General features: G+C 66.1%; 2 protein-coding genes across 7 annotated transcripts; one reads left to right on the forward strand and one right to left on the reverse strand.

Annotated features, from left to right (window-relative positions):
- The first annotated feature begins 2,398 nt into the window (after nt 1-2,398).
- ARFGAP1 (ADP ribosylation factor GTPase activating protein 1) lies at nt 2,399-10,204 on the forward strand. 4 transcript variants are annotated; one of them, XM_055137891.1, is made up of 13 exons: nt 2,407-3,069; nt 4,913-4,976; nt 5,051-5,160; nt 5,236-5,407; nt 5,612-5,712; nt 5,975-6,061; nt 6,153-6,249; nt 7,501-7,557; nt 7,772-7,804; nt 8,170-8,199; nt 8,662-8,718; nt 9,222-9,298; nt 9,640-10,204. In XM_055137891.1, the coding sequence occupies exons 2-13, from the start codon at nt 4,917-4,919 to the stop codon at nt 9,944-9,946; spliced, it is 1,188 nt and encodes a 395-aa protein (XP_054993866.1). In that variant the 5' UTR covers nt 2,407-3,069; nt 4,913-4,916; the 3' UTR covers nt 9,947-10,204. The 4 variants fall into 4 exon arrangements, with proteins under 4 accessions (XP_054993868.1, XP_054993866.1, XP_054993869.1 ...); XM_055137892.1 differs by having other exon boundaries at nt 2,429-3,069; nt 9,228-9,298; XM_055137893.1 differs by lacking the exon at nt 8,170-8,199 and having other exon boundaries at nt 2,399-3,069.
- A 2,155-nt stretch (nt 10,205-12,359) lies between these two features.
- Nucleotides 12,360-19,002, reverse strand: CHRNA4 (cholinergic receptor nicotinic alpha 4 subunit). Of its 3 annotated transcripts, XM_055140565.1 has the most exons (7): nt 18,426-19,001; nt 17,940-18,091; nt 17,341-17,515; nt 16,860-16,904; nt 16,657-16,766; nt 14,085-15,375; nt 12,360-12,652 (listed from the first exon to the last, which is right to left on the reverse strand). In XM_055140565.1, exons 4-7 carry the CDS (start codon nt 16,887-16,889, stop codon nt 12,527-12,529), a joined length of 1,557 nt encoding a protein of 518 aa, XP_054996540.1. In that variant the 5' UTR covers nt 16,890-16,904; nt 17,341-17,515; nt 17,940-18,091; nt 18,426-19,001; the 3' UTR covers nt 12,360-12,526. The 3 variants fall into 3 exon arrangements, with proteins under 3 accessions (XP_054996540.1, XP_054996539.1, XP_054996541.1); XM_055140564.1 differs by lacking the exon at nt 17,341-17,515 and having other exon boundaries at nt 18,426-19,002; XM_055140566.1 differs by lacking the exons at nt 16,860-16,904; nt 17,341-17,515; nt 17,940-18,091; nt 18,426-19,001 and having other exon boundaries at nt 14,085-15,239; nt 16,657-16,765.
- Nucleotides 19,003-24,362: the final 5,360 nt, after the last annotated feature.

Raw genomic sequence — 24,362 nt, forward strand, 5'->3', positions numbered from 1 at the left:
ACAGGGCTGAGTATCTCCCAGCCCTCAGGTGCTCCAGCATGAGACTATCGTCTCTGTGAGCATCAGGCCATGCCCTGGGCCCCTCAGCCCTGAAGGTGACCCTCAAAGGGAGGAGGAGTGCCAGGTGGATGCCACCCTCACCTGTGCGGCCTATGCTATTATTTTTCTCCCACTAGGGGCAAGTCCCTGACCTAGCTAGTCTAGACCAAACTCGGGCATGCCCTGTGTTCTCATGGGCCGAGACCGTTGATGGCACACAGGCAGCAGAACACATCCTGACTCTGGGACTGTGGTCACAGGGCCCCCTCCATCCTCTCCCCTCACACTTCTGTCAGCCTGGCCTAAGGGACACAGTGTGGATAGCCACCAGAAGACACAGCAGTCTGAAGTGGTGAATGTGCTCAGATGAGGTGGAAGTCATCAAGGCTCCCCGATAGGCTGCAGACAGTCTGCAGGCCCATCAGTGGAGGGAGGTCTAGCTGCCCAGGCCGCAGGGACCAGGCTGACCAGCACTGTTCTTTCCCGTCCCTGGCTGGCCTTGCCCCCACCCAAGACTCTCCAACCCCACAGCCATGTCCCACACTGGGGTCTCTGGGTTCCAAAGCCCCTAGGGGTGCCCACTCAGGACTTAGTGGCATCTCACTTCCTGCACATCACAGGGGCCAACATGTTTCAGTGTCTGCTCTGGAGAGTGGCCCATGCAGGGATCAGTGGGCTCTATGTCCAGCTCTACTCATCGGTCAAAATTCTCCCTTTTTGGGCTAGAGCGATAGCACAGCGGGTAGAGCGTTTGCCTTGCATGCAGTCAACCCAGGTTCAATCCCAGACATCCCGTATGGTCCCCTGAGGACCGCCAGGAGTAATTCCTGAGTGCAGAGCCAGGAGTAACCCCTGTGCATCACTGAATGTGACCCATAAATAAGTAAATAAACAACAAAAAAGGGACTGGAGCAATAGCCCAGTGGGTAGGGCATTTGCCTTGCACGCGGCCTACCCAGGTTCAATTCCCAGCATCCCATATGGTCTCCTGAACACTGCCAGGAGTAATTCCTGAGTGCAGAGCCAGGAGTAACCCCTGAACATTGCCGGGTGTGACCCAAAAAGCCAAAAAAGAGAAAAATTTCTACTCGTGCCCAGCTCCAGAGGCCTGGTACGACCCCACCCCGCTCCCTACACCATATCCTGTCCCAGCTATGCTCTGGCAGAAGGGGGAGAGGAGGGAGGGTGGACGGGGCCTTGGTGCTCAGGGGGCTCTCCCATCCAGCTGGCCTATGTGGATTGAGGAGGCAGGGAGATGAGGCTCCTCACCCCATGTGGAGGCATGGTCTCAAGCCTGGCAGTAGACAAGAGTTGAAAGGGTAGGTTCTCTTGTTGCTGGGGATCCAGGGCAGTGAAACCTAGGCCCCAGGTGAGCCCCCCAGGTGATTGCCCTTCCCCCAAGTGAACACCCAGGGACCGGCCATTCTGCAGAGACCTCCCCTGTCTTCGTCCCCCTGTGGAGTGCTCCCATCTTGGTCCTCCTGGGTTCTGCAGGGTACCTTGTCTTTGTCCTCCTGTGTGGTCCCCTGTCTTGGTTCTCCGGGGTTCTTTTCTATGAGGTTCCCCTGTCTTTATCCTCCTGGGTTCTCCCGGGTTCTGCAGGGGCCCCCTGTCTTGGTTCTCCTGGTGTCACAGAGGTGTGACATGCTGTATTGCCTCGGACCTGGGTGGTGGAGATAAAGGTGGTGCAGGAGCAATGTGTAGTCTTGCCCCAGAAGCCTCATTCACTCAGTGAAGGTGGCAGAAGGGATCTCCCAGGGCCTCGGACGACGTCCTCCTCAGGGTCTCTGATGGAGACCCCCTTAGCCAGCTATTGTGGGTGCCTGGGGGTGCTCCCTGCCCATCCCTCACCCCAGCTACACAGTGGGTCAGCCAAGACCACAGAACCGGCCTCCAGCACTGACCAGTTCCAACCACTGGACAAAAGCCTGAGCTAGAGTGAGGTGAGGGTTCCTAGATTGTGTTGGCAAATTTCTTTGAAGAGTCCAACAACAGGGGTTCCCTTGGTTGGGTCTCTGCAGTTGTTCCAGAACCTCCCATTCCAGGCCATACCCTCTCCTTGGGTCTCACAGTGCAAAGCTCTCTCCGGGGCTCCCACATACTGGAGGCCTGTTTTCACACGCTGTGCAGTTAGCTTAGATGTGCTTGTGTGATGCTCATGTGTAACACCCTACGTGATACACTACATGACTCCTGCGTGAGACACCTGCACACACCTGTACATGATGACTGCGCATACCTGTACATGACGACTGTGCACACCTGTAGGTGACACCTGCACACACCTGTGCGTGACACCTGTTCACATCTGCACGTGACGCCTGCTCTTGACATGTGTGACAGTGCAGAATATCTATGTGATTTTTAAAAATTTTGGAGGCCCCACTTGAAATTGCTCAGGAGTCACTCCTGGAAGGACTTGGAGGACCATGTGGGGTGCTGGGCTGGAACCCGAGTTGGCTGTATGCAAGGCCAGAGCGGTTCCCCAGTTCAGTTTCTCCCGCCCAGAGGTAACACCTGTACAGATACAGTGCGTGTCATCTGTGCAAGACGCCTTGCACTCTGTGCACGGAGCCTGAGCGTGTGCGTGACCGTGCACGGCCCTGTGCCCGAAGCCTGTCCTCCCTCCAGCTGCCCGCGCCACTCCGCCTGCTCCGTGGTTCCGGGACCCGGGCCTCCTGAGCTCTGCCGTTTGGTGCCGGGAGCGAGGTCGGAGGCCGGGTCCCCCCCGCAGTCCGCCCTGAGTTGAGCTGCCCTCAGCCGCCGCCTCACAGTCTCCCACCGCGCGCGGGGACCTGCTGGCACTCGGGCCCGCCGCCCCGCCCCCACGCGTCTCCTTGGAGACCGGGGCGGGCCCTCAAATCGCCCCGCCCCGGAAGCGCCGCCCCGGCCCCCCTCACGCTCCGGCATGCCTTGCGGCCACAGCACAACGTAGCCGGAAGCTGGTGGCGGCCGGTGGGCGGCCGGCGACCTCCGTGCGCAGCGGCCCGTCCACCCGCCCGGACACCCGGCGCCGGACTCCCCCGCCACGTAAGCGCCCCTCCCTGCGGAGACTCCTGGGCTCGCCGCGCGGCGCCGCGTCTCCGCGAGCCCCCACCCTGCCCCCCGCCCCGGCGCCCTTCCCCCACCCCCGCGCGGGCCCTGAGCTCCCCCGGCGGCGCCCACTCTCCCCGGAGCCGCCCCTCGGGCCCACACCCGCCCCTGTCCCCCCCCCGCCCCGCCTTTGTCCTCCTGCCCTCTGCTGCTCCCCACTCCCGCCCCGCCATCCCCTCTCCAGCCGGCACCGGGTGTGCAGGGTCAGGCAGCAGGTGGCCAGGGCTGCCTTTGGGGTGAGAGAGGAAACGCGGGTCTCGAGGGGCTGCGCCTGAGGGTAGAGGCAGCCAAGCTGTTCCACGGTCAGCTCAGACTGGGCAGAGCTCGTCTACTCGGTCTCTTAGGCGGGGCAGAGTGTGTCTACCCAGTCAGCTCAGAGGGGGCGCATCTACAGTCACTCAGGTGGGCACCCTCCTCTCCGCGTTCACCGCAGACAAGGCAGAGCCTGTCTACACAGTCAGCAGAGGTGGGGCAGAGTTCATCTACGCAGTCACCTCAGACAGGGAAGAGCTACATATTCACCTCAGCTGGGCCAGAGGGTGTCTACACAGTCACCTCAGACAGGGAAGAGCTCATCTGCATATTCACCTCAGGTCGGGCAGAGCGCGTCTACACAGTCACCTCAGATGGAACAGAGTTCACCTACATAGTCACCTCAGATGGGGCAGAGTCCGTCTACACAGTCACCTCAGACAGGGAAGAGCTCATCTGCATATTCACCTCAGGTCGGGCAGAGCGCGTCTACACAGTCACCTCAGATGGAACAGAGTTCACCTACATAGTCATCTCAAATGGGCAGAGTCCGTCTACACAGTCACCTCAGACAGGGAAGAGTTCATCTACACATTCACCTCAGGTGGGGCAGGGTATGCCTACATAGTCACTACTACATAGCCTACATAGTCACCTCAGATGGGGCAGAGTGTATCTACACAGTCACCTCAGATGGAGCAGAGTCTGTCTACACAGTCATTTCTTCATTTCTTTTTTTCTTTTTTTTTTTTTTTTTGCTTTTTGGGTCACACCTGGCGATGCACAGGGATTACTCCTAGTTCTACACTCAGGAATTACTCCTGGCGGTGCTCAGGGGACCATATGGGATGCTGGGATTCGAACCCAGGTTGGCTGCTTGCAAGGCAAACACCCTACTCACTGTGCTATCGCTCCAGCCCCCTACACAGTCATTTCTGATGGGACAGAACTCATCTACACAGTTACCTCAGATGGAACAGAGCTCGTGTTCACAGACATCTCAGGTGGGGCAGAGCTCACCTACACAGTCACGTCAGATGGGGCAGAGCTTGTCTAGAGTCACCTCAGACAGGGCAGAGCTTGTCTACACAGTCACCTCAAGTGGGGCAGAGCTCGTCTACACAGTCATCTCTGCACACAGTCTCGGTGGGGCAGAGCTGATCTACAGAGTTTTGGCTCCTCTATGCAACTGACTCAGGTGGGGCGAAGCTTTACTACAAAGACGACTTGTGTAGTCGTCTCATTTGGGGCAGAGCTTGTTTGCAGTCTCCCACGGGGTTGGGTGCCTCAGTGTCCCTTCCTGGGCCTCAAGGCTGTGAGGGAGCATGTGGTGGTTTGTTGGGGCTTCTCTGGGGAGTTGGTGCCTGCAAGGCAGGGCTGAAGGGTCCTGTGTCCTGGGAGGTGGGGGTGAGGCGGCCCCTGCTGCTGTTGTCTGCCAGGGCACCAGGAGCCTGTGTGAGCCCGGGAGTAGCTGGGGGGGCTCATTTTGGAGCAGCACCGTGAGACCGCCACTATTTCCCCTTTGCAGCATCATGGCCAGTCCCAGAACCAGGAAAGTTCTCAAGGACGTACGAGTACAAGATGACAACAACGTAGGTGCCGGCAGGGGTGGCGGGGGCCTGGAGGGCCGTAGGGTGGGTTCCTGCTGAGCACTGGTGCCCTTCAGGTGTGTTTCGAGTGCGGTGCCTTCAGCCCTCAGTGGGTGAGCGTCACCTATGGCATTTGGATCTGCCTGGAGTGCTCGGGGAAGCACCGTGGACTTGGGGTGCACCTCAGGTCAGTGCCCCCCATGGTCCCAGAGAGCAGGCGTGCACCCTGGCCTGATGGGCTCACGGGGCGTCCTTGTTCCAGTTTTGTGCGCTCAGTCACCATGGACAAGTGGAAGGACATCGAGCTGGAGAAGATGAAGGTGGGTGGGAACGCCAAGTTCCGAGCCTTCCTGGAGGCGCAGGAGGACTATGACCCCTGCTGGTCCCTGCAGGACAAGTACAGCAGCAAGGCCGCCGCGCTCTTCCGGGACCAGGTCTGTAGCGTTCCTCGGACGGGGGAGGGAGACCTGCGGTGGGCTGGAGCCGGGAGCGCACCACACCCTGGCCCAAGGCCTGCAGCCCACGCCCACACCTGGCAGATGCCAGCTGGTGGCCCCTGTGGGCGTCCCGTCTGGCTCCCAGGTTGTACCCAGGTCCCAGCTGGATCCCGCGCTGACCCTTGCCCCGTGCCCCCTCAGGTGGCCACGTTGGCCGAAGGGAGAGAGTGGTGCCTGGAGACATCACCTGCCCAGAACTGGACCCCGCCCCAGCCGAAGACGCGGCCAGCCTCTGTGCCCCGGTAGCCCCCTCTCCCTCTGCCGCCTGCGTCAGCGGTCACCGGGCCTGTGGCGCTCACTTGTGGCCGGGAGCCCAGGGGCTGCTCTCCTGTGCCTGCGCCATCCCTTTAAGGGGGGGTGCAGATAGGGCACGTGTGTCGCAGAGACCACAGACCAGGACCCACCGTGCTGGTGCCCCGCAGGGCAGAACTGCCGGGTGTCCTGGCCCTGGGGCCCTGGGTTCGGGGGTGGCAAGGCCCCCTCATCCTCTGTCCTGCCTTTCAGCGTCTCTGGGCAGCCCCCAAGCAGCACTGCCTCCTCTGACAAGGCCTTTGAGGATTGGCTGAGCGAGGACCTGGGCTCCTACCAGGGGTAAGGCTGGGGACCTGGGGGTGGCCCACGGGGGGCGCACTGCCCTGCCCTGCCCTGCCGCCCCTGGCCCCACACTGCCTGTGTGCTGCAGGGCCCCAGAGAAGCGCTACGTGGGCTTCGGGAACACGGTGCCGCCAGCCCAGAAAGAGGGCGATTTCCTCAACCACGCCATGTCATCGCTGTGTTCGGTGAGCACATCTCTGTGCTCACGGGTGGTGAGCGAGCATGCTCTGCTGGGGGTCCAGGCTGCGGTCATTCCTGCTCCAGCCCCCGACTCAGGTCTGCACTGCTCCTGGAGCTGGGGTGGTGCCACGGGCCCCTGGGACGGCACTGGGCTGCCCTGTCCTTGCAGCTGTAGAAGCCAGTGTCCCGCTGGCTCGTGACCCACTGCAGAGTCTTCGTCCTGAACACCCAGCTTGACCCGAGGCTCTGAGCCTGACCCCGCTGAAGGCCGTGTCTGGGAGGAAAGCGCTTTCCACCTTGGGCCAATGGCGTAGGACCTGGGCAGGCTTGCTCCGTGGCCCCTTCCGTGGTGTGCCGCCACTAAGGGGTCGCTGGGGCAGTGGTGACAGTCAGCCTGCGCCTTCTGGAGTGAGGCCGAGCGGGGCAAACAGGGGAGGCAGCTGTTTACACATCTGTGTGCTTGGAGGGAAGCCTCCTCCTGGCCCTGAGAGGCAGGACGGGTGGGGGGGTGGTGCACTGCAGGCTGGTGTCCCTGCAGATGAGCAAGTAGTGTAGTGCAGTTGGCAGCGAGTACAGGTGTGTAGCGCTGTGCACATGCAGGGTGCTGAGTGCAGGGGTGAGGTGCAGAGTGCAGGTGTGGGCAGGTGGCAGGGCTCTGTGCAGGTGTGAGGAACTGAGTACAGAGACAGGTACTGAGTGGGGATACTGAGTGCAGGCAGTGGTGGGTGCTCAGGGCAGGCACACAGTCCTGAGTGCAGGTGTGGGCAGGGGCAGGTACTGTGTGGGAACATAGTGCAGGAGTGGGGTGCTGAGTGCAGGTGTTCAGGGCTGAGGTGCTGAGTATAGGGGTGAGGTACCGAGTGTGGGGATGCTAAGTGTAGGGGGGAGGCACTGAGTGCAGGGGCGGGGTGCTGAATGTCGGTACAGAGCACCAAGTTGCAAGGGTGGGGCGGGTGGATGGGCTCCTGGGTACAGATGCAGGGCTCTTGAGTGCAGGCGCAGGGTGCTGAGTGCAGAGGTGGGGTGCTGAGTGTAGGTGCAGGGCTGAATACAGGGGTGAGTACAGGGCTGAGTGGGGGAGCTGACTGCAGGGGTGGGGCACTGAGTGCAAGGGTGGGGTGCTAAATATAGGTACAGGGCACTGAGTGCAGGGGTGGGGGAGGCGCGTGAGTGCATGCTGAGTGCAGGGGCTGTGCGGCCTGGGTCACTGGTGTACCTGCAGTAGCACAGCTGACCCTGTGCCTCTGCTTCCTCAGGGCTGGAGCAGTTTCACCTCGGGAGCCAGCAGGTTTGCTTCGGCCGCCAAGGAGGGTGTAAGCTCAGGGTTCCCGTGTGGGAGAGGGCGGGAAAGGGGGAATTGGGATCCCTGCGTGCTCTGTCCTGCGGTGCTCCTGCTTGAGAGGGGTTTGGGGACCGCGGCATGTGGCCTCTTCTCCAGAGCATGGAGGGGCCGTTGGTGCCCCAGTGGCCCCTCCTTGGGCACCAGGGCCCTGGACTGCATCTGCATTTAGACCCCTTTGCTTTCAGGCCACCAAGTTTGGAACCCAGGCCACGCAGAAGGTACCAGGGTGTCTGGGGTGTGCAGGGGTCCGTGTGCTAAGAGCGGGGACACCACAGCAGCTGCCGCCTGCAGGGCCCCTCCTTGGTGGCAAGCTTAGGGTCCCTGGACGAGGGCACGCCCTGCGGTGCTGCTGCCTGGTCAGGACGTGCTCTGCCTGCGGGGGGTGCTCTGCAGAGGAGGGTGACCTGCCTCTGGGTCCGAGTCAGGCCCCTGAGTGGTTCTGCAAGTTCTCTGTTGGGAGTGGGGGTGGTCGGGTGGTACCAGGGCGACGCCTGCCTCAGGCTGCTGGTCTTTGCCCAATGCCGCTGTTCCGCCTCGCTCTCCTCCTGCTCTCTGGCCTTCCTCCTCACGCTGTCTGGACCAGTTCTGGGGCTCCAAGCAGCAGCCAGAGCTGGTAAGGCTCCCCTGACCGCGCGTGCCCACCTGCCCGCACACAGGTGCACGTGCTGGGGACCAGGGGCAGGTGGTGAGGATCAGCTGCCAGTGCAGCGACCAGCCACAGGTGTGGGCGGCCTGCTCCCTGGAGGTCACCCCACGCTCAGAGGTGCTGCTTGTCTTTGTGTCATTTGTGTCTTGTGTCTGTTAGTCACCTGAGGGGTCTCGACTTAGCAGCCAAGTCCTTCCGGGATCACACTCTTGTTCCTCGAGACCGTCCTCTGTGCTTGTTTCCCCTGGTATCCGTCCCTAGCACCCAGGCACCCACCTGGGTCACCTCTCCTGGGCCCGCCCACTGGCCTCCTGCTGTTAGGTGACAGGAGGCCCCTGACTCATGAGCTGTGCACAATGTCCCTGGGCTCCCCATTTCCGTGACTCCTGTGTCCCCGAGTCCCAGTGACGCTTACCCTCACCCTACCAGGCATCCGAGCTGGGCCAGAGTCTGAGTGAGAACGTTCTCAAGCCGGCCCAGGAGAGGGTGAGTGCACCGCCTTGGGAACAGGTCCCTGCTGTCCCCAGGAACCAGGAAGTGGAGTCCGGCGGGGGTCGGGCAGGCCTGCAGAGGCCCACCTCTGACCCCCCAGCACAGGGTGGGGCTGGCAGCTGGGTGGGGCCGTCACTGATCTCCCTGTCACTGATCTTTTGCTTTTGTCCTCTGTCCTCTTTGCTGCCATTGTCCTGTCCCTGGTGAGTGTCAGGCCTCTGTCCGGCTGAGGCCGACCTGACCTCCACCTCCCAGCAGGGCCTCTGGGGGTGGGGCCGGAGTCCAGGAAGCATTTCCTCCCAACCTGCTGTTCCCGCTTCCCCTCACTCCTGCTTGCTCCATCTTCCTCTCACCCCTTGCCCAGGCCTGTGTTCTGCCCTCGCCACAGCCAGGCTCTCGGCTCCCTGCCCCCGTCCCACCCTACCCCCACCGTGGCCTCAGCTCACTTCCCCACCCCCACGTGGCCTCAGCTCCCCTCACGTACCCCCTGCCCACAGGTGCAGGACGTTGGCAGCCGAGGCTGGCGAGATGTCACCTCCTTCTTCTCTGGCAGGACAGAGGATGACCTGGACAGGTGTGCGCGCCACAGCTGCCTGGGCCTGTCTCGCTGCATGTCACGTCCCCGAGGCCCCAGGGCCCCCTGTATACAGGCCAAGCCTGAGAGCAGGGCCTTGGAGCCCCCGACGGGCTGGGAGCTCAGAGCTGAGGGACTGCAGGGCTCTGGTGCACCCCTGGGCGCCGTGACCCACCCAGCATCCCCCTGCATGACTGGCTCCCTGCCTGGTGGCAGCACTGGGGCTCCTGCCAGTGACTGAGAAGGGCCACAGGGCCTCTCGCGGGTGGCTTGTCTGAGGGTCCCAGCCCATCTTCATGGTGCCGCAGCGTGTGGGCTCAGCCCCGCTCTCTCCGCCACAGGCCCCCGGAGGGCCAGAGCTACCAGCACAGCGGGGGGGACAGCTACCAGAACAGCGCCATCGACCAGAGCTTCTGGGACAGCTTCGGTGGCGCCGACCCCGGCAGGGCGCGCCAGTCCCCGAGCAGCGACAGCTGGACCTGCGCGGACGTTTCCGCCGAGAAGAGGAGCTCGGACAGCTGGGACGTGTGGGGGTCTGCGTCCAACAACAGCGACGGCGGCGGCGGCGGCGGCGAGGGCAGGACCCCCGCCCCCAGGAAGGTGGCCCCCGCGGCCGCCGAAGACGGCTGGGATGTCCAGGACTGGTAGCCTTGCAGTCGGCCCGCCCGCCCGGCCCCGCCCCAGCCCCGCCCCGCCCCTGCTGGAGGCCCCGCCCAGCCCCCCCCATACCGGAGCGTGCCCCTGCAGAGGCTTCGCCCCACCCCGCCCACCCACAGGATCCTCTGCGCGCCCTGGGGAGGCCCCGGGTGGGGTGCGGGGAGCGGGGCCTCTGGGGTCTTGCTGCTGCTGGGGTGGCAAAGGCCCTGCAGCTCAACCCTCCTAATAAACCCTCTACCCCGCCCTGCACACGCCCCCGGCGCCCCTGAGCCTGTGTGGGGAGGGGTCCCCAGTGAGGGGGGGCCAGACTGCAGCGGGGCTGGAGGTCAGGCTGGCGTGCCGGGCTACTGGGGGGGCCAGAGCACTTCTGGCATGTGGGGGTCCTTGGCCTTGTGAAGGGTCCAGGGGAAAGGTCGGCGGGCTGCCCGGGCCGCCCCCTCCCCTTTCTGGCCTTCACAGCCCCTATGGGAGGGGGAGGCCACCACCTGGGCTGCTTGGGCGCAGGGTCCTGGCGGGGACCTGGCCCCGGAGTCCCGCACCACTGCCTCGCACGGCTCTGCTGGGCCCCGCCACCCTGCCACCCTGCCTCCGCTCTGCCAGGGCTCTCGGCACCCAGGACTACATGGCTGCGTGTGCCTGTGGGTCCCGTCCTGCAGCTGCCTGTGCTGGCCTTGCGGGGCCTGCGTGTGGCTGGCGCCCTCTGCTGGCTGCTGTTGGGACTGCAGGGATGCCCGGCTTGGGGGTGGCAGGGAATGGGGACCTCCCCCCATCCGGGAGCCCACACTTCAGGGTGAGGGTCACAGGTCCCGGGCCTGACCACAGCCTCGCGCCTGCTCCCCAGTGCTGAGTCCCGAAGGAAACCAAGAGGTCCCCAGCTGTGTGTGGGGGGCCAGAGCCTCTTCCCTTTTCTGGGGGTCCTGAGGCCAGGGAATGCCCACCAGCTCCCTGGGAGGGCTGTGAGCTGTGGACTGTTGCCCTGGGGCTGGGGCTGAGGCTGGTGGACGTGACTGCAGGGGAGGTGACGGTGGCCCATGTGGCCGTGGGCATGGGAGACCAGGGCTTGCTTTGGCTTGGGCCCCACACCACCCCTGGGACACCATTCCTGAGTCATCCTGCTCTTCCAGACCCGGCAGAGCCGCCCCAGGGCCCCCGGTGTGATAGGCAGACCCTCTGTGGCCCTGTGTCCACTCGGGGAGATGCCCAGAGGCAGGAGGGGGTGTCAGGAAGGGTCTCCCTGGGGGTGGCCCAGGGCCAGCGCAGTGCAGGACGGACCCCCCCCATGCTGTTGACATGTGGCTTACCACGCTGCCTGAGGTGACATACGCAGATAGGGACAGTAGGCGCTGGAAGGATGTGGAACTTTCCAGAAAGGACAGTGCGCATGGGACCCTGAGACCGGACTCCAGTGGGCAGGAGGCTGCGCTGGCTAGGACGGGAGTGGCATCAGAGCCCCGGGTTCAAGGCCAAGCTGCAGGGATGGGTCTGGCTTCCCCCTAACCACCCTGGAGGCCATGGGCCCGGGCAGTAAGTGTCCACTGGCTCCCTGTGCCGGGACACAGTGCTGGGGTCCCCTGTGTGGTGCTCACATGGGGGCACTATGGCAGCCATTGTGCTCTACCCACACAAGGCTCCAGGGACTTGTGGCCGTACACCTGCAAGTATGCTCAGGCCTGCCCTGTGCTGTGTCCCCTTGTGCCGTTGGGGACAAGCCAGCGGGGTGGGGGGCAGCCAGGCTGGCCAGGGTCATGGCTCGGGGTGGGGCTCGGGTCAGGGCAGTGACAGCGCCCACCGTCCCCTGCACCCTGCGTCCACCCCATGCTCCATGTGGCCTTGAGGGGGGATGCTGTGGTGCTCACAGCCCAGCTCAGAGTGTCCTTGTGCTGAGTGACATGTCCCTGGGTGTGGGCAGAGCTGGACACGGTCCTTCATGCCCTTGGTAACATGATTTGTGTGGCCACAGCCCAGTCACTGTCAACTGGGGCATGATCTCACGGGCCCTAGGCCAAGGGGCCAGGGAAGGGGGCAGCTGGCCCAAAGATGTGCCCAGGCCCTCCTCCCAGAAGCACTCCTAGGGTCACGTGATCTGTGCTCCTCAATCTTGGGCCCAGGATGCAGCGCCTGTGCTCCTGTTGAGCCCCCTGGGTTCCTGCAGACCCCCCAGCGTGCAGGCCACATAGCAGAGCTTGCTCCAGACTTCCCCAAAGTGCCCGCCTCTGGGCAGCTGCCCAGGAGCCCTGGGAGATGTGTCCCCCGCCCCACCCTGGGACGGTCGGGTAGCGGCGTCGTGCTGGCCCCGCAGGCCCCTGATGCCCCAGGCTTGGGTTTTCACCAGCCAAGACTCACTCCACCAGTGCTGAGGAAACCTGCCGTGCCCAGGTGGGGAAGGAGACAGCCCTGGCTGGACTCTGTGCCCCAAGGAACTTTAATCAGACGCGGGACAGACAGCTCCCAGCCCCTCCCATTCTCGACAGGGACACAGAAGGGGGTGCTGCTGGGCCATGCAGGTACCCCAGTGGCAGGGCTTTGACCCGCCCGCCCCGTGGCTGCTGTGTCCCACAGGCTCAGCCACGACTAGATCATGCCCGCCAGCCAGGGCGGCAGGAAGAGGCCCACGGTGCCCAGCAGGCAGACGAGCACGAACAGCCAGAGGAAGATGCGGTCGATGACCATGGCCACGTACTTCCAGTCCTCCTTCACCTGCAGGGACAGCGGTCAGTGGCCGCACAGACATGTCGGTCAGTGCGGGGGCCCCACCCAGGCTCCCAGCAGGGAGAACCTTGTGGAACTAGAGCTTTGTGTGCAGGCGCTCTGCTGCCCAGTGAGCCCTGTGCAGGCCACCCTGGACCCTGGGGGTGCTCTGGGGAGGCCGCCCACGTCAGGAGACTTGGGGCCATGCTCAGCCAGGCTGCATCACAGTGACCGAGGAAGTTGAGTCCGCCCCATTTTGCGGACGGCAGCAGGCGAAGCCCGGAGGGGGCCCCCAAGCCCCAGTGTGGCCCCGTAGGGCAAGTGTCCAGCGGCCCCTGGCCCCAGCATGAAAGTCAGCTCATCCCCAGCTGGGGGCACCTGCCCCACAGGGCTCAGAGAGGGCCCAGAGCAGGAGGCCGGCACAGAGGAGCAGAAGAGAAGGGGCTGAGATGTGCTGCACCTTTATGGCACGAGTGCCGAGGTCCAAGCAGACCTGTCCCAGCCTCTGCCCCACCCAGGACAGCGGCTAGCACTGTCCACCAAGCTGGGCCAGAGCCACTGGGCCTCCATGGGGATGGCCGGGGAGATCTCGCGGCGGGCCGGATGACTGACCCCCGTGAGCGGGACTGGGCAGCCCCTACTGGGTGGCCCCTCCTGGGCATCTCCTCCTGAGGCTGCAGCTGAGCAGACCGGCATGCCCAGCTGGCAGGTGCAGCCTCAGGCAGCCCTGGGCCGGCTCGGGCCTCAGCTACTCCACTCGGGCCTCTCCCCATGCCCTGCAGGCTGCCCCTTGCGGGTCTTGGCAAGGGCATTCCTAGACTCCCTTCTCCCAGAGGAAATTTTCCAGAAAGCCCTCGAACAGCTTCCCTGTCTCTGGGGACGGGGTGTGCTGAAAGCAGATGGACAGGCCCCTGCACTGGCCCTGCCTGTCCCTGGCTCTGCCTGTGACCCCAGGACTGGCAGGCACAGAGGAGAGGGGCAGGCCCAGGGGGCAGGCATGGCAGGTAGGATAGAGCTCGTTGTGGCAGCTGGGCGTCAGCCCCCAGACCAGCTGGACACTGAGTCCAGGCAGCTGCCACGCAGACCTGCAGGGTCCCTAACCCAAGACGGAGGATGGGGAGCGGGCGGGGTTGGAGCCTCTGCTTACCAGGCATGCTGTCTGGGCCCCCTGGCCTGGTTTCCTGGGAGCCATGGTCCTGCAACCCCCTGCCCACTAGGCTGTCCAGCTTAAAGTGGCTGGGCAGGACAGGGCTTTTCCCCAGACACTAGCCCCTCCATCTCCTTCCAGCCGACACCCCCACTGCTCCCCGGAGTCTGGGGCCAGCAGGCAGCGGGCACAGAGGGTGGGGATGCGGCTGCCCTAAGGTCCCAATGACCTGCCGCGCCAGTCCCAGGGGCCCACGGAGCGCGGGATGGGGGAGACGGGGCTGCTGGGGCTTACCGAGAAGTCGGCGTCTTCAGCCTTCAGGTGGTCGGCAACATACCGCACGCCCTCCACTGCGCGCATCAGGGCCGGCGAAAGCGGCGGGGTCTGGCCCCAGAACGTCGTATCTGGGGGTGCAGGCAGCTCCTTCCGGCAGGTGCACACACGGGGCAGGGCCGGGGGCAGGAGGTGGGCTGGGGAGCTGGTGGCAGGGCCCGCGGCCTGGGACTGTCCATCTTGGGGCGCACAGCAGTGGACACTACGGGAGCGGCAGCGGACACTACCCCCCATGCCTTCACCGGGACGGGACACGTGCTGGGTGCTGAGGGACCAGGTTCTGGTCAGGCCCCTGCCAGCAGGGGGACCACTGGGCCCTGGGCTGCCACTCAGGACCTCCTTGGGTGGCGGAGCAGAGGCCTGCTCTGAGGCCACCGGGCTGGAGGGCGGGGGCTTGACCGGTGTGTCCGGGAGGTCGTCAGAGGACTGGGAGGGAGTTGGAACCCGGCTCCCAAAGTGGGGCTCCCCCTCGGGCTCGGGCCAGAAGCGGGGGCCACTGGGCAGCTTGTGCATGGACTCGATGAGCCGCTGGCAGCTGTCCTTGACCACAGACGGCCGCTGCATGAAGAGCAGGCGTGGGAGCACGTCAAGGAAGGCGCGGCGGGCCCAGGCGGGCATGGCGTGCGTGTGCGGGGAGCGGTGGTGCACGTTGAGCACGAAGACGGTGATGACGATGGAGAGTGTGACGAAGACCATGGTGAAGAGCAGGTACTCGCCGATGAGCGGGATGACAAGCGACGTGGACGGGATGATCTCGGTGATGAGCAGCAAGAAGACGGTGAGCGAGAGCAGCACGGAGATGCAGAGCGTGACCTTCTCGCCGCACTGCGACGGCAGGTAGAAGACCAGCACGGTGAGGCAGGAGATGAGCAGGCAGGGCAGGATGAGGTTGATGGTGTAGAAGAGTGGCAGGCGGCGGATGATGAAGGCGTAGGTGATGTCGGGGTACACCTCGGCGCAGCACTCGTACTTGCGCGTGTTGTAGGTGCCCCGGGCGTCCACGATTACCCACTCGCCGCTCTCCCAGAAGTCCAGCTGGTCCACGCGGCTGTGCATGCTCACCAGGTCGATCTTGGCCTTGTCGTAGGTCCAGGAGCCGAACTTCATGGTGCAGTTCTGCTGGTCGAAGGGGAAGAAGGTGACGTCGATGCTGCAGGAGCTCTTGTAGATGGCCGGCGGCGTCCACTGCACACGCCCGTCGTGGAACAGGTGCGCCTTGGTGAGGTGGGTGACCGTGAAGTCCCCGTCCGCGCTAGGCAGGACAGAGAACAGCGGGCTGAGGCCCAACCCCCTGATGACGGCCGGACCCCCCACCTGCCCCTATGTGCCTTTGCCCACACACCTCACACCTGCTCCCCGCCCAGGCGACACAGGCTGAGGGACGTGCAGGCATCCCCAACCCCTGATACTGCTGGGGCTGGAGCTGTGCTCACTCTCTGCTGTCCACCCGAGCGGGGCACGGCTAGGGCCCTAGGACCACGGTGGGGTCCAGGTACCCCGCTCCTGGGGTTTGTGTGAGGGCCAAACTGGTCAAGGGTCACTGCACCCTCATCTACAACCTCCCACCCTGGCCCCTGTCTGCACTGACGCCCTTGCTGTCTCCCCACCACGCTGTCCCCCCCTCCCACACGACGCCCCGCTGCCCTGCACACCACTGCCAGCACACTGACAGGCTCTGCAAGGCGTCCGGGAAGCCCCCATTTGTGGGGTCACCTGTGTCAGATGCAGGCTAGTGTGGGGGCTGACTCCTGCCCAGGCCAGCGAGGCCGTGGGCACTGCGGGTGCTGCGGTCCCAGGCAGAGGGCACAGGAGTGGCCGCGAGGGCTCCTGCCCTGGCCCTGCTCTGGCCCGAAGGAGAGACAACGGAGAGGGAAGGTGCGGCCACGGTGTGCCCTGAGCCCTGCTAGGTTCATCTCTGAACACAGAGCCAGGGGTCAGCCCCAAACACCAAACCGAGAGGAAGAAGACTGTTCCCCAGAGGGCCGCCATGGCAAAGACCCACCCTCCGCACCATGCACTGGCCCCCGGGACATACAGCTGCTGACACAGCTGGAGGCAGGCTGGCATTACCCCCAGAGCCCCGGGGTGTCATCAGCTGGCCCAGGCCAGTCCTGGGGCACGGCTGACCTTTCCCTGTGCGCCCCCGATGTCTGCAGGGGACGCAGGCGTCGGTCACTCTGATCCAACTGGCAAGACTGTAGCCCAGGTTGTGCAGCCTGGGCCCTGGGGTGGTGCCCGACAGATGCCATTAGCCAGGCGTGGCCCTGGAGCAAGGTGTGGCCCCAGGGCACCTTTGTCTGAATATGGCAGCAGGTGTGGGTTTGGGGACGGGTGGCATCACGGGGGTAGGGGCAGGGCAGGAGCTGAGACTGGAGCCCCTGGTTCCTCCTCCCTGGTCCCTGGCGGGGGAAGTGTGCAAGGGCTCCCACCCAGGGACCCCACCCACGACAAGCCCAGGTGGCCCTCGGTGGTCCTGAGCCCCCGCCCCTGCCCCTCCCCTCCTGGGTCCCCATTTGCCCACCCAGACCCTCACTTGTTGTACAGGACGATGTCTGGACGCCAGATGAGCTCCGAGGGGACACGGATGGAGGTGACGTTCTCGTAGTCAGTGGGGTCCCAGCGCAGCTTGTAGTCACGCCACTCCTGGGGGAAGGGGCAGGCTTGGGGGGCTAGAGGAGGCAGGGGCTGGGGAGGGTGGGAGGGGTGGGGCAGGGAGGGCCGGCCCTGACTTCTCACCTGCTTCACCCACACATTGGTGGTCATCATCTGGTTCTTCTCGTCCTAGGACACAAAGGAGCATGGCCCATGCTGGACACACTTCCTTGTCCACGTGGCCCAGCCTCCTGAGAGCTTCTGAGACACTGGCCTGGCAGCGCCCCTGCAGACAGCGTCCCCAGCCTCCACAGCTACACCTGCAACCCGTGCCCACCACCCACACCCCTCCCTCGCCCCATCCCACCGCCCACACCCCTCCCTCGCCCCATCCCACCGCCCACACCCCTCCCTCGCCCCATCCCACCGCCCACACCCCTCCCTCGCCCATCCCACCGCCCACACCCCTCCCTCGCTCCATCCCACCGCCCACACCCCTCCCTCGCCCCATCCCACTGCCCACACCCCTCCCTCACCCCATCCCACTGCCCATACCCCTCCCTCAACAACATGCCCAACTCGCACGGCCCCTCCCCCACCCGTGCCCGCCGCCCTGCTCCTGTACCTGCTGCCCTTGCCAGCCTGTGCCCGCCTCTCCACACCCCTGTGCCCGGCTTCCCCCGGGGCAAGTGCAGTACCCGGCTTCTCCAGTGAGGACTCAGTCGCCCTGTGCCCTGGCCGGCAGCTCACAGGCAGCTGAGGCGGCAGCTGTGGGCAGGTGGCGGCCCAGGCTGGTCCCTCTGGACGTGTGGAGAGTGGGCAGCAAGCTCAGGGGGCCAGGCGTTCGATGCGGGGGGGGGGGCACCTGTCTTTCCCCAACGCCCTGGGATGCGGCCTGGCTGTACCCCAGAACTCAGCAGGAGGGCCCAGGGCCCGGTTCCAGAAGCCCTCCCACCCCCGGGCCATCCCTACCCCCATGTGGACCCCCTTGCCTTCACCCTGCTTATGGGAAGGGGCTGCCCAGACCCCCATGGCCCAGGGCCCCGGAGAAAGGAAGGAAGGCTGCGTCCGGGGCTTCTCCCACACCTGCCCGGAGCTTGGGCCGCACGTGGCGGCCTCCTCCCGAGCCCACCCCGGCGGCTGGCCCAAAGGGTCTCAGACACCTGCTGGAACCCCAAGCTGGGGCCCCCAGGTCGGCCACAGGCAGCGCGGGGCCCTCCGTACCACGTCAATGAGCTGTGCGATGGACAGGCCGAAGTGCACCAGGACCACGTCCGAGATGTTGGCCACGGGCCGTGACCATTTGTTGTAGCCAGAGAAGAGCTTCTTCAGCAGCCGCTCCTCGGCGTGCGCCCGGGGCTCCGCGTGGCCGCCGGCTGCGGGGACACCAGGCTGCTGCCCCCTGCCCGCGCGCGGGAGGGGCGGGCGGACGGACCCAGGGCGCCCTGCTCGGGACAGGCCCGCTCCACCGCGCCCCCCCACTCCAGAGCCCCCGAGACCCCCAGGCTGGGGCGGGGCAGAGACTCAGGTGTCCCTGGGGAGGCCCAGCCCGGCAGCGCGAAGGTGCGGCAGGGCGGGGAGGGGAGGGGCGGGGAGGGGCGCCTCCATTCACGTAGCCAGCAGCAGCCCCTCCCCTCCAGGCAGCTCGCGTTAACCCCTGCCCGGCCGCCGGCTCACACCCGGGGCCCCTCCCGGCGCCCCGCAGCTCACCGGGCAGGAGAGCCCCCAGCAGCAGCAGCAGCGGCGCCAGCGCCCTCCGGGCCCCGAGCTCCATGGTGCGCTCCCGCTCGGCTCCGGCGCCCGCGGCCCGACTTCGCGCCTGGCCGAGGCGCAGGTCCCGGGTGCGGGCCGGGTGCGGGCTGCGGGCTGCGGGCTGCGGCGACCCGCCGTCCCGCCACTGCACGCCGCGGGAGAGAGGAGAAAGGAGGGGAGGGGCGGGGAGAGCTGGGAGGGCAGGGAGGGGAGGGGAGGGGAGCGGCGGGGCGGGGCGAGGCGGGAGGGGCTCCGCCTCAGACCAGCGCCGGTCCCGCCCGGAACTTTCCGGGCCCTGGGCGGGGGCCGCAGTGGGATCCTCCGCCCCCCGGAGAGGCCCCCCCAGCCCGCGCTCCTGCCCGCGCCAGGGAGGGGAGGGGCCGCTGAGGTGAAGCCTGCTGACTTGGGACCGAGTGCCCCCGCGAGGCCTGGGCTCGCACAGGTCCTGCCTCGCCCCTGCCCCTCCCTCTCCCCGCCCCCGCCCCTCCCCCAGCCTCCCGTCCCCCTCTCCCATCCCTCCCCCTCCCCTCCCTCTCCATTCCCTGCCCCTCCCCTGTTCTCTCCACCCCTCTGCCTGTCCCTCCCCCTTCCCCACCCCCACCCTCTCCTCCCCTCCCTTCCCACCTCTTCCCTGCGCCTCTGGCCCCATCCCGCCCCCGCACCCACCTGACTCCAGCCTGGCCCAGCATCTCGAGCTTCTGGGCAGGTCCCAGGGTGCTCAGCATCCCAGGCGCCTAGGGTGGAGCACCCGCTGCAGCAGGCTCTGGGCTGGTGGCCTCGCACCTGCCTTGTTCTCTCCTTTCTGGGAGTCTCCCCGGCTGAGACCAGAAGCACCCCCCACCCCCCACCCCTCCAGGGCCAGGCAGGTTCAAGTTGTCCTGCAGGGCTTAGGCACAAGTCCTGAGGGAGGCCCCATCAATCAGTGAAGGCTTCCTGGAGGAGGTGGCCCAGTCACAGCCACTGGGAAGCTGGTGTGGATTTCGGCGTTGAGGCCCCACCCTCCCAGACCCTCACGGTTGAAACTCCCCGTCTGGGTTCTGCCGGCGTCGTCAGACAGCCCTGTGGGAATCCCCTTCTGGGGCAGAGCTGAGCTGCCCGCACCCCAGAGCAGCGGGCCCAGCCCCCGCCCAGCTTGCCCATGTGCCCGCGTGTGTCGGGCAGGCAGCAGCTTCTGCAGGAGAGGGGGCCTCGGGCCAGCGCATCCTGAGTGCCCGCTGCAGGGGCCCCCGGGCCTGCCAGTGCAGGAGAGCAAGGGTGCGGTGCGACATGTTTGGGAGCACTGGTGCAGGAGCCCAGCTGCGCGCAGGCCTCTAGGCCCCCCTCGCTCCTGCCGCAGCTCACAAAGGGGCCCTGGCCTGCTGCGAGCAAGCACACCTTCAAAGGCTCCGGGCCCGCAGCGCCCGCCCGCCGGCCAAGGACGTCTCCATGGTAACCACCCGCCCAACACCGGGGCTGGAACTGAAATGGGAGCATTGCAGGGGGCAGGCCTTGGGGACCCCGGGAGTGGGGTCCCTCTCGGGGACGCAGCCTGCTGGTCCTCTGAGCCAACCCCCCTCTGCCGAGATGTTTGCGCTGGTGGACGTGGGGGGGGGGGGCTCGAGGCCCAGCACGTGGTGCTCATCCCCGGGATAAATGTCAGGTGCAGGGCGGGCACGCGCGGAGGGGGAGGGCAGGCGCGATGCTCTTGGGCAGGGACCAGGTGAGTGCGTGGACGATGGGTGGACGGACAGCAGGATGGGGTGGCTGGGTGTGCGGGGATGGGGTGGGCACGGGGGGGGGACCCCATCAAGAGGAACAAGGACACTGGCCCAGGGTCCGGGGGATGGCGCAGCAGGCAGGGCACTGGATGTCCAGGCAGCAGAGCCGGCTTTGATCCCCGCGGTCCCTGCGGCCGCCGGGGGTGACCCTCCAGCACAACCCGGAGTCAGTCCTGAGCACGGCCAGGCTGGCCCCAAGAGCAAAGGAAACAAGGGAAAAAAGGTTTGGTCCAGAGTGGGCCTGTCATGCCTCACATCCCGGCGGGAGATGGGCAGTCTGATGGGGGAAGAGGGGGGATGGCGGGGGGGGGGGGGGATGGAGGGGCGGGTCTTGGAAGAGGAGGCAGGGATGGGGGAGGAGGGGGGATGGCGGGGCGGGGGGATGAAGGGGTGGGTCTTGGAAGAGGAGGCAGGGATGGGGAGGAGGGGGGGATGGCGGGGGCAGGGCGTGGAGGAGGAGATGGCAGGGGGCGGGATGGGGACGGGGGACGGAGGAGTGGGGGATGGCAGGAGTGAGGGGGGATGGCGGGGGCGGGCACGGAGGAGGGCGCAGGTAGGGGAGGGGCGGCCCGACCCTGCTCCGCCTGGAGGGTGTGGAGGGGTTGGACTTCCTGTACCCTGGCAGGGGCAGCCGGAGCCGCTCTCCACTGTCCGGGCCCTCGTGGGGCCGAGCAGATGCCGGCGGGACCCACCGGCCAGGCCCTGAGGCCTGAGCGTCGTCCAGGGACCCGTGTCCAGCGGCCCCCCCCCCCCCCCCCGCTGTGGCCCCTCGCCCCGCCCAGGCGCAGGTGGCCCGCGGGGGCAGCACCATGGACAGCGGCGCGCTCTGCAGGATGGAGAAACGGCCTGGGGCCCGGTGGGGGTGAGGGGAGGCAGGACCCTGCACCCCTCCAGCTCGGCCTCTCTCCCAGACCCTTGCTCCCCACCCACAGCTCCAGCCGCCCGCCCTCCCGGCTCTCAGTGCTGGTGCCCTCTGAGGCCCCGGCCCTGGCCCTCAGAGCCACAGCCCTGCCAGGGCCCCCCACACTCCGGGCTTCCTTTGGGAGGCAGAGGACAGGGAGCCTGGGGCAGAGGGAGGGGCAGGGGGCAGAGGGAGGGGCAGGGAGGGAGGGACAGGGGAAGGAGGAGCAGGAGAGGGATGGACAGGAGGGGGCAGAGGGAGGGGCAGGGAGAGGGAGGGGCAGGAGGGGAGCAGGGGAGGGAGGGGCAGCGAGGAGGGGGCAGGGGAGGGAGGGACAGGGGAGGGAGGGACGGGAAGGAGGGGCAGGAGGGGGAGGGCAGGGGAGGGAGGGGGAGGGAGGGGCAGGGGAGGGAGGGACGGGAAGGAGGGGCAGGGGAGGGAGGGGCAGGCGGGGGAGGGACGGGAGGTGAAGGGGCAGCTGGGCCCTGCTTGGCCCTCCTGCCCCCCGGCTGCGTGCACCCTCTCTGCCCCGCCTGTCTAGTGTTCGGCCCTCTCACCCCCTGCCCGGGCTTCCTCGCACTCCTCCCCGGTGCTGTAGGGTCCGGGGCCCTGGGACGGGTCCTCTCCGGGCGCCTTCCGCTGTGCGTTGTCCATATCCGGCTCCTCAGGAGTGAGTCAAAGGTGGGCAGCGTTGCGGGTCGGAGCCAAGGACAGACGGGTCGGGCGGTGCTGGCCAGCCCGGACCCTCCACCCTGCACCCGGGAGCCCTGCGCGAGGCCCGACAGCCGGCCCCTCCCCCTTGGCCTGGGGCAGGTGTCCCGGGGGACTGTTGGCGTCTGCTGGGGTTGCGGGGGGGGGGGGGGTTGGGGTGTCCGTCCTGAGGCTTCCCGGGCACCCTGGGGTCTCTCAGCCCCGGGACTTCCCGGAGAGCATCAGGGCAGGCGGGGCTGGAGCGCCTGCTGGCCAGAGCCTCGGAGGGTCACGCCAGGTCAGGGGAAAGTCACACCAGGCCAGGTCAGGGGAAGGTCAGGGGGAGGTCAGGCCAGGTCAGGGGGAGGTCAGTGGAAGGGCACACCAGGTCAGGGGAAGGTCAGGCCAGGTCAGGGGAAGGTCACGCCCGGTCAGGGGAAGGTCGTACCAGGTCAGGCGGAGGCCACGCCAGGACAGGTGCTGTGTAGACCCGGGGCAGGGGAAGCCTGACTGGTCCTTCCCGTGGATAGGAGAGCTGAGGGTCGGCCTCCGTGTCACCCCCCCACCACGGCTGCCTCTGTTTGTCATTTGCCGGGGAGCAAACCCTCTGCCCTGAGGGCAGTCCCGGGAGGCCCCTCCCGGCCCGTGGCCCCCCTGAGCAGTGGGGCAGCCCGGTCCTGGCTCTGCTCTCCGCCCTGGAGTCCCCGACCCGAGGGGCCGTCCTGTGACCTGCAGGCCGCTGCCCCTGCCCCTCCTCAGCTGCTGCTCGGCCGCCCGGCCGGCCCTGAGCGGCCGGCCCTGCCTGCCCAGCCCTGCCCGCCCAGCCCTGCCCACCTGGCCCTGGCCCCGCCCCCACCTGGCTGGGGAGCCTCTGTCCCTGTCCTCGGGCGAGGTCCCGCCCAGACGTCCCAGGCAAGAGCGGCCCCTGTGTGCTCACATACACCCCCCACCCCGTGCCTCTCCTCTGGCCGGCGGTCAGCGGCCAGCGGCTGGGTGGAGGGCGGCTCCTGCTCGCTGGTGCTCTCCCCTGCAGGCCCGCCGCCTGCCCTGGGACTGCTCCCTGGGCTTCCTCGGGTGCAGGCCCCGCTGGACAGTCCCTTCCCGTGGCCGAGCAGACCGATGCCAACACCCCCCCACACACACACCACTTGAGCTGCTCCTGGCTTCAACGTCACTTAGAGTTTCTCGTTCCCGGCAGGGCCGGCCCGTGTGCTGCTCAGTCCGGCGGTCCGGTTCCGAGTGTTTGGAGTTACCAGCCTCTCTGCTGTCCGTTCATTGATTCCATTACAGGCAGAAACTGCTTTAGATGATCACGGTTTGGGGCCCAGAGGGCGTGGGGGCCACTCCTGGAGGAAGTAACTGCCCAGGACTGCCTGGCGCGGGGCCTCTGCTGGCTGCCTGGACACGCAGTGCAGCCTTGAGCACCCTCAGCCCTGAGTTCAGTATCTAAGGTTGACGAGGTCGCCTCGCTTGAAGTGAAAGTTGGTTTCATGCGCACTTTAAAGGAATGGGGGAAGAATGTTCTAGAAATAGGCCAGGCTGCTGCGTAATGACGCCTCTTGACAGCACCGCATCTGTCCTCCCTCCCTCCCGCTGGACGTGGTGCCTGAGCCTTGGCGGGCGCCCACCCTGCCGGCCAGGCCCCAGGGAGCAGGTTCCCAGGGATCAGCTGTGCCGGCCTCACCTTCAAGTGCTCTCAGCTGTGCGGTGTGCGGTGACGCTCGTGGTGTGTTTGGGCGGATCACACACGGCACAGCACTTGGGACCTGGGTTAAGTCCAAGTCACTGTTATTTGTACTTGTTGCTTATTGCGGATAATTACTTGCTGCCGCTCTGCTGATGGTTGCTCGTTGCTTCATTTCCCTGCCTTCCTCTGGCTGCTCCGACTTCTAGTATTTCGCTCCCGCCCAGTGCTGTGGATGCGGGGGCCTGCTCCTGTGTCCGTTTGCTTCACCAAGCCCGTTTAGCCAGCTGCGGTCCCCGTGCCTCCGACCCCCCACAGGCCCCTCCTGTAGGCGAGAGGAGGAACCTGGCCTGTGTGAGCTCCTGTTCCAGAAGGGTCTCCGGGCCTGGGCCTGGGCTCCAGGGTTTCCTGGCCTTTGGACGAGGTTCTCTGAGTCTATCCCATGAGGCCTGCTGACTCCTTGAATCTGTCGCTTTGGGGGTCTGCCAGCTATCAGCAGACATGCATGTATATGTTTGGGGGCCATGCCTGGCGGTGTTCAGGGCCAATTCCTGGTTTTGTGCTCAGGGATCACTCCCAGTGGGGCTGGGGAGGCCACAGGGTTACCAGGGATGAAACCCAGCCTGGCCGCGTGCAAGGCAAACACCTTGCCACTGACTCGCTCTGGCCCATATTTCCCTTACTCCCCTCTGTCTGGAGCTCTGACCCGCCACGGAGCCTTAGAGAATTCCCAGAGGCTTCTCCCCGGAGCTCGAAATCTTCCATCAGTGACGTCCACTGCCTTTGCATCCTGTCCTGCAGCCGTCCTGTGACTTGGGTGTCAGCGCTTGTAATTTCAGGTCTGCAAATTCCACGGGGCTCTG

The sequence above is a fragment of the Sorex araneus genome, chromosome 5 (genome assembly GCF_027595985.1).
Source record: "Sorex araneus isolate mSorAra2 chromosome 5, mSorAra2.pri, whole genome shotgun sequence".
Classification (NCBI taxonomy): domain Eukaryota; kingdom Metazoa; phylum Chordata; class Mammalia; order Eulipotyphla; family Soricidae; genus Sorex; species Sorex araneus.

Coding starts and splice junctions, on each gene's coding strand:
- ARFGAP1 (XM_055137891.1), top strand. CDS start 4,917: ATGGCCAGTCCCAGAACCAGGAAAGTTCTCAAGGACGTACGAGTACAA. Junction 6,062..6,152: donor GACCTGGGCTCCTACCAGGG/GTAAGGCTGGGG, acceptor TGTGTGCTGCAG/GGCCCCAGAGAAGCGCTACG. Junction 7,558..7,771: donor CTTCGGCCGCCAAGGAGGGT/GTAAGCTCAGGG, acceptor CTTTGCTTTCAG/GCCACCAAGTTTGGAACCCA.
- CHRNA4 (XM_055140564.1), bottom strand. CDS start 18,981: ATGGGAGAGGGGGACGGGAGGCTGGGGGAGGGGCGGGGGCGGGGAGAG. Junction 16,767..16,859: donor CCAATGTGTGGGTGAAGCAG/GTGAGAAGTCAG, acceptor CCCTTCCCCCAG/GAGTGGCGTGACTACAAGCT. Junction 15,376..16,656: donor GACATCGTCCTGTACAACAA/GTGAGGGTCTGG, acceptor TGTCCTGCCTAG/CGCGGACGGGGACTTCACGG.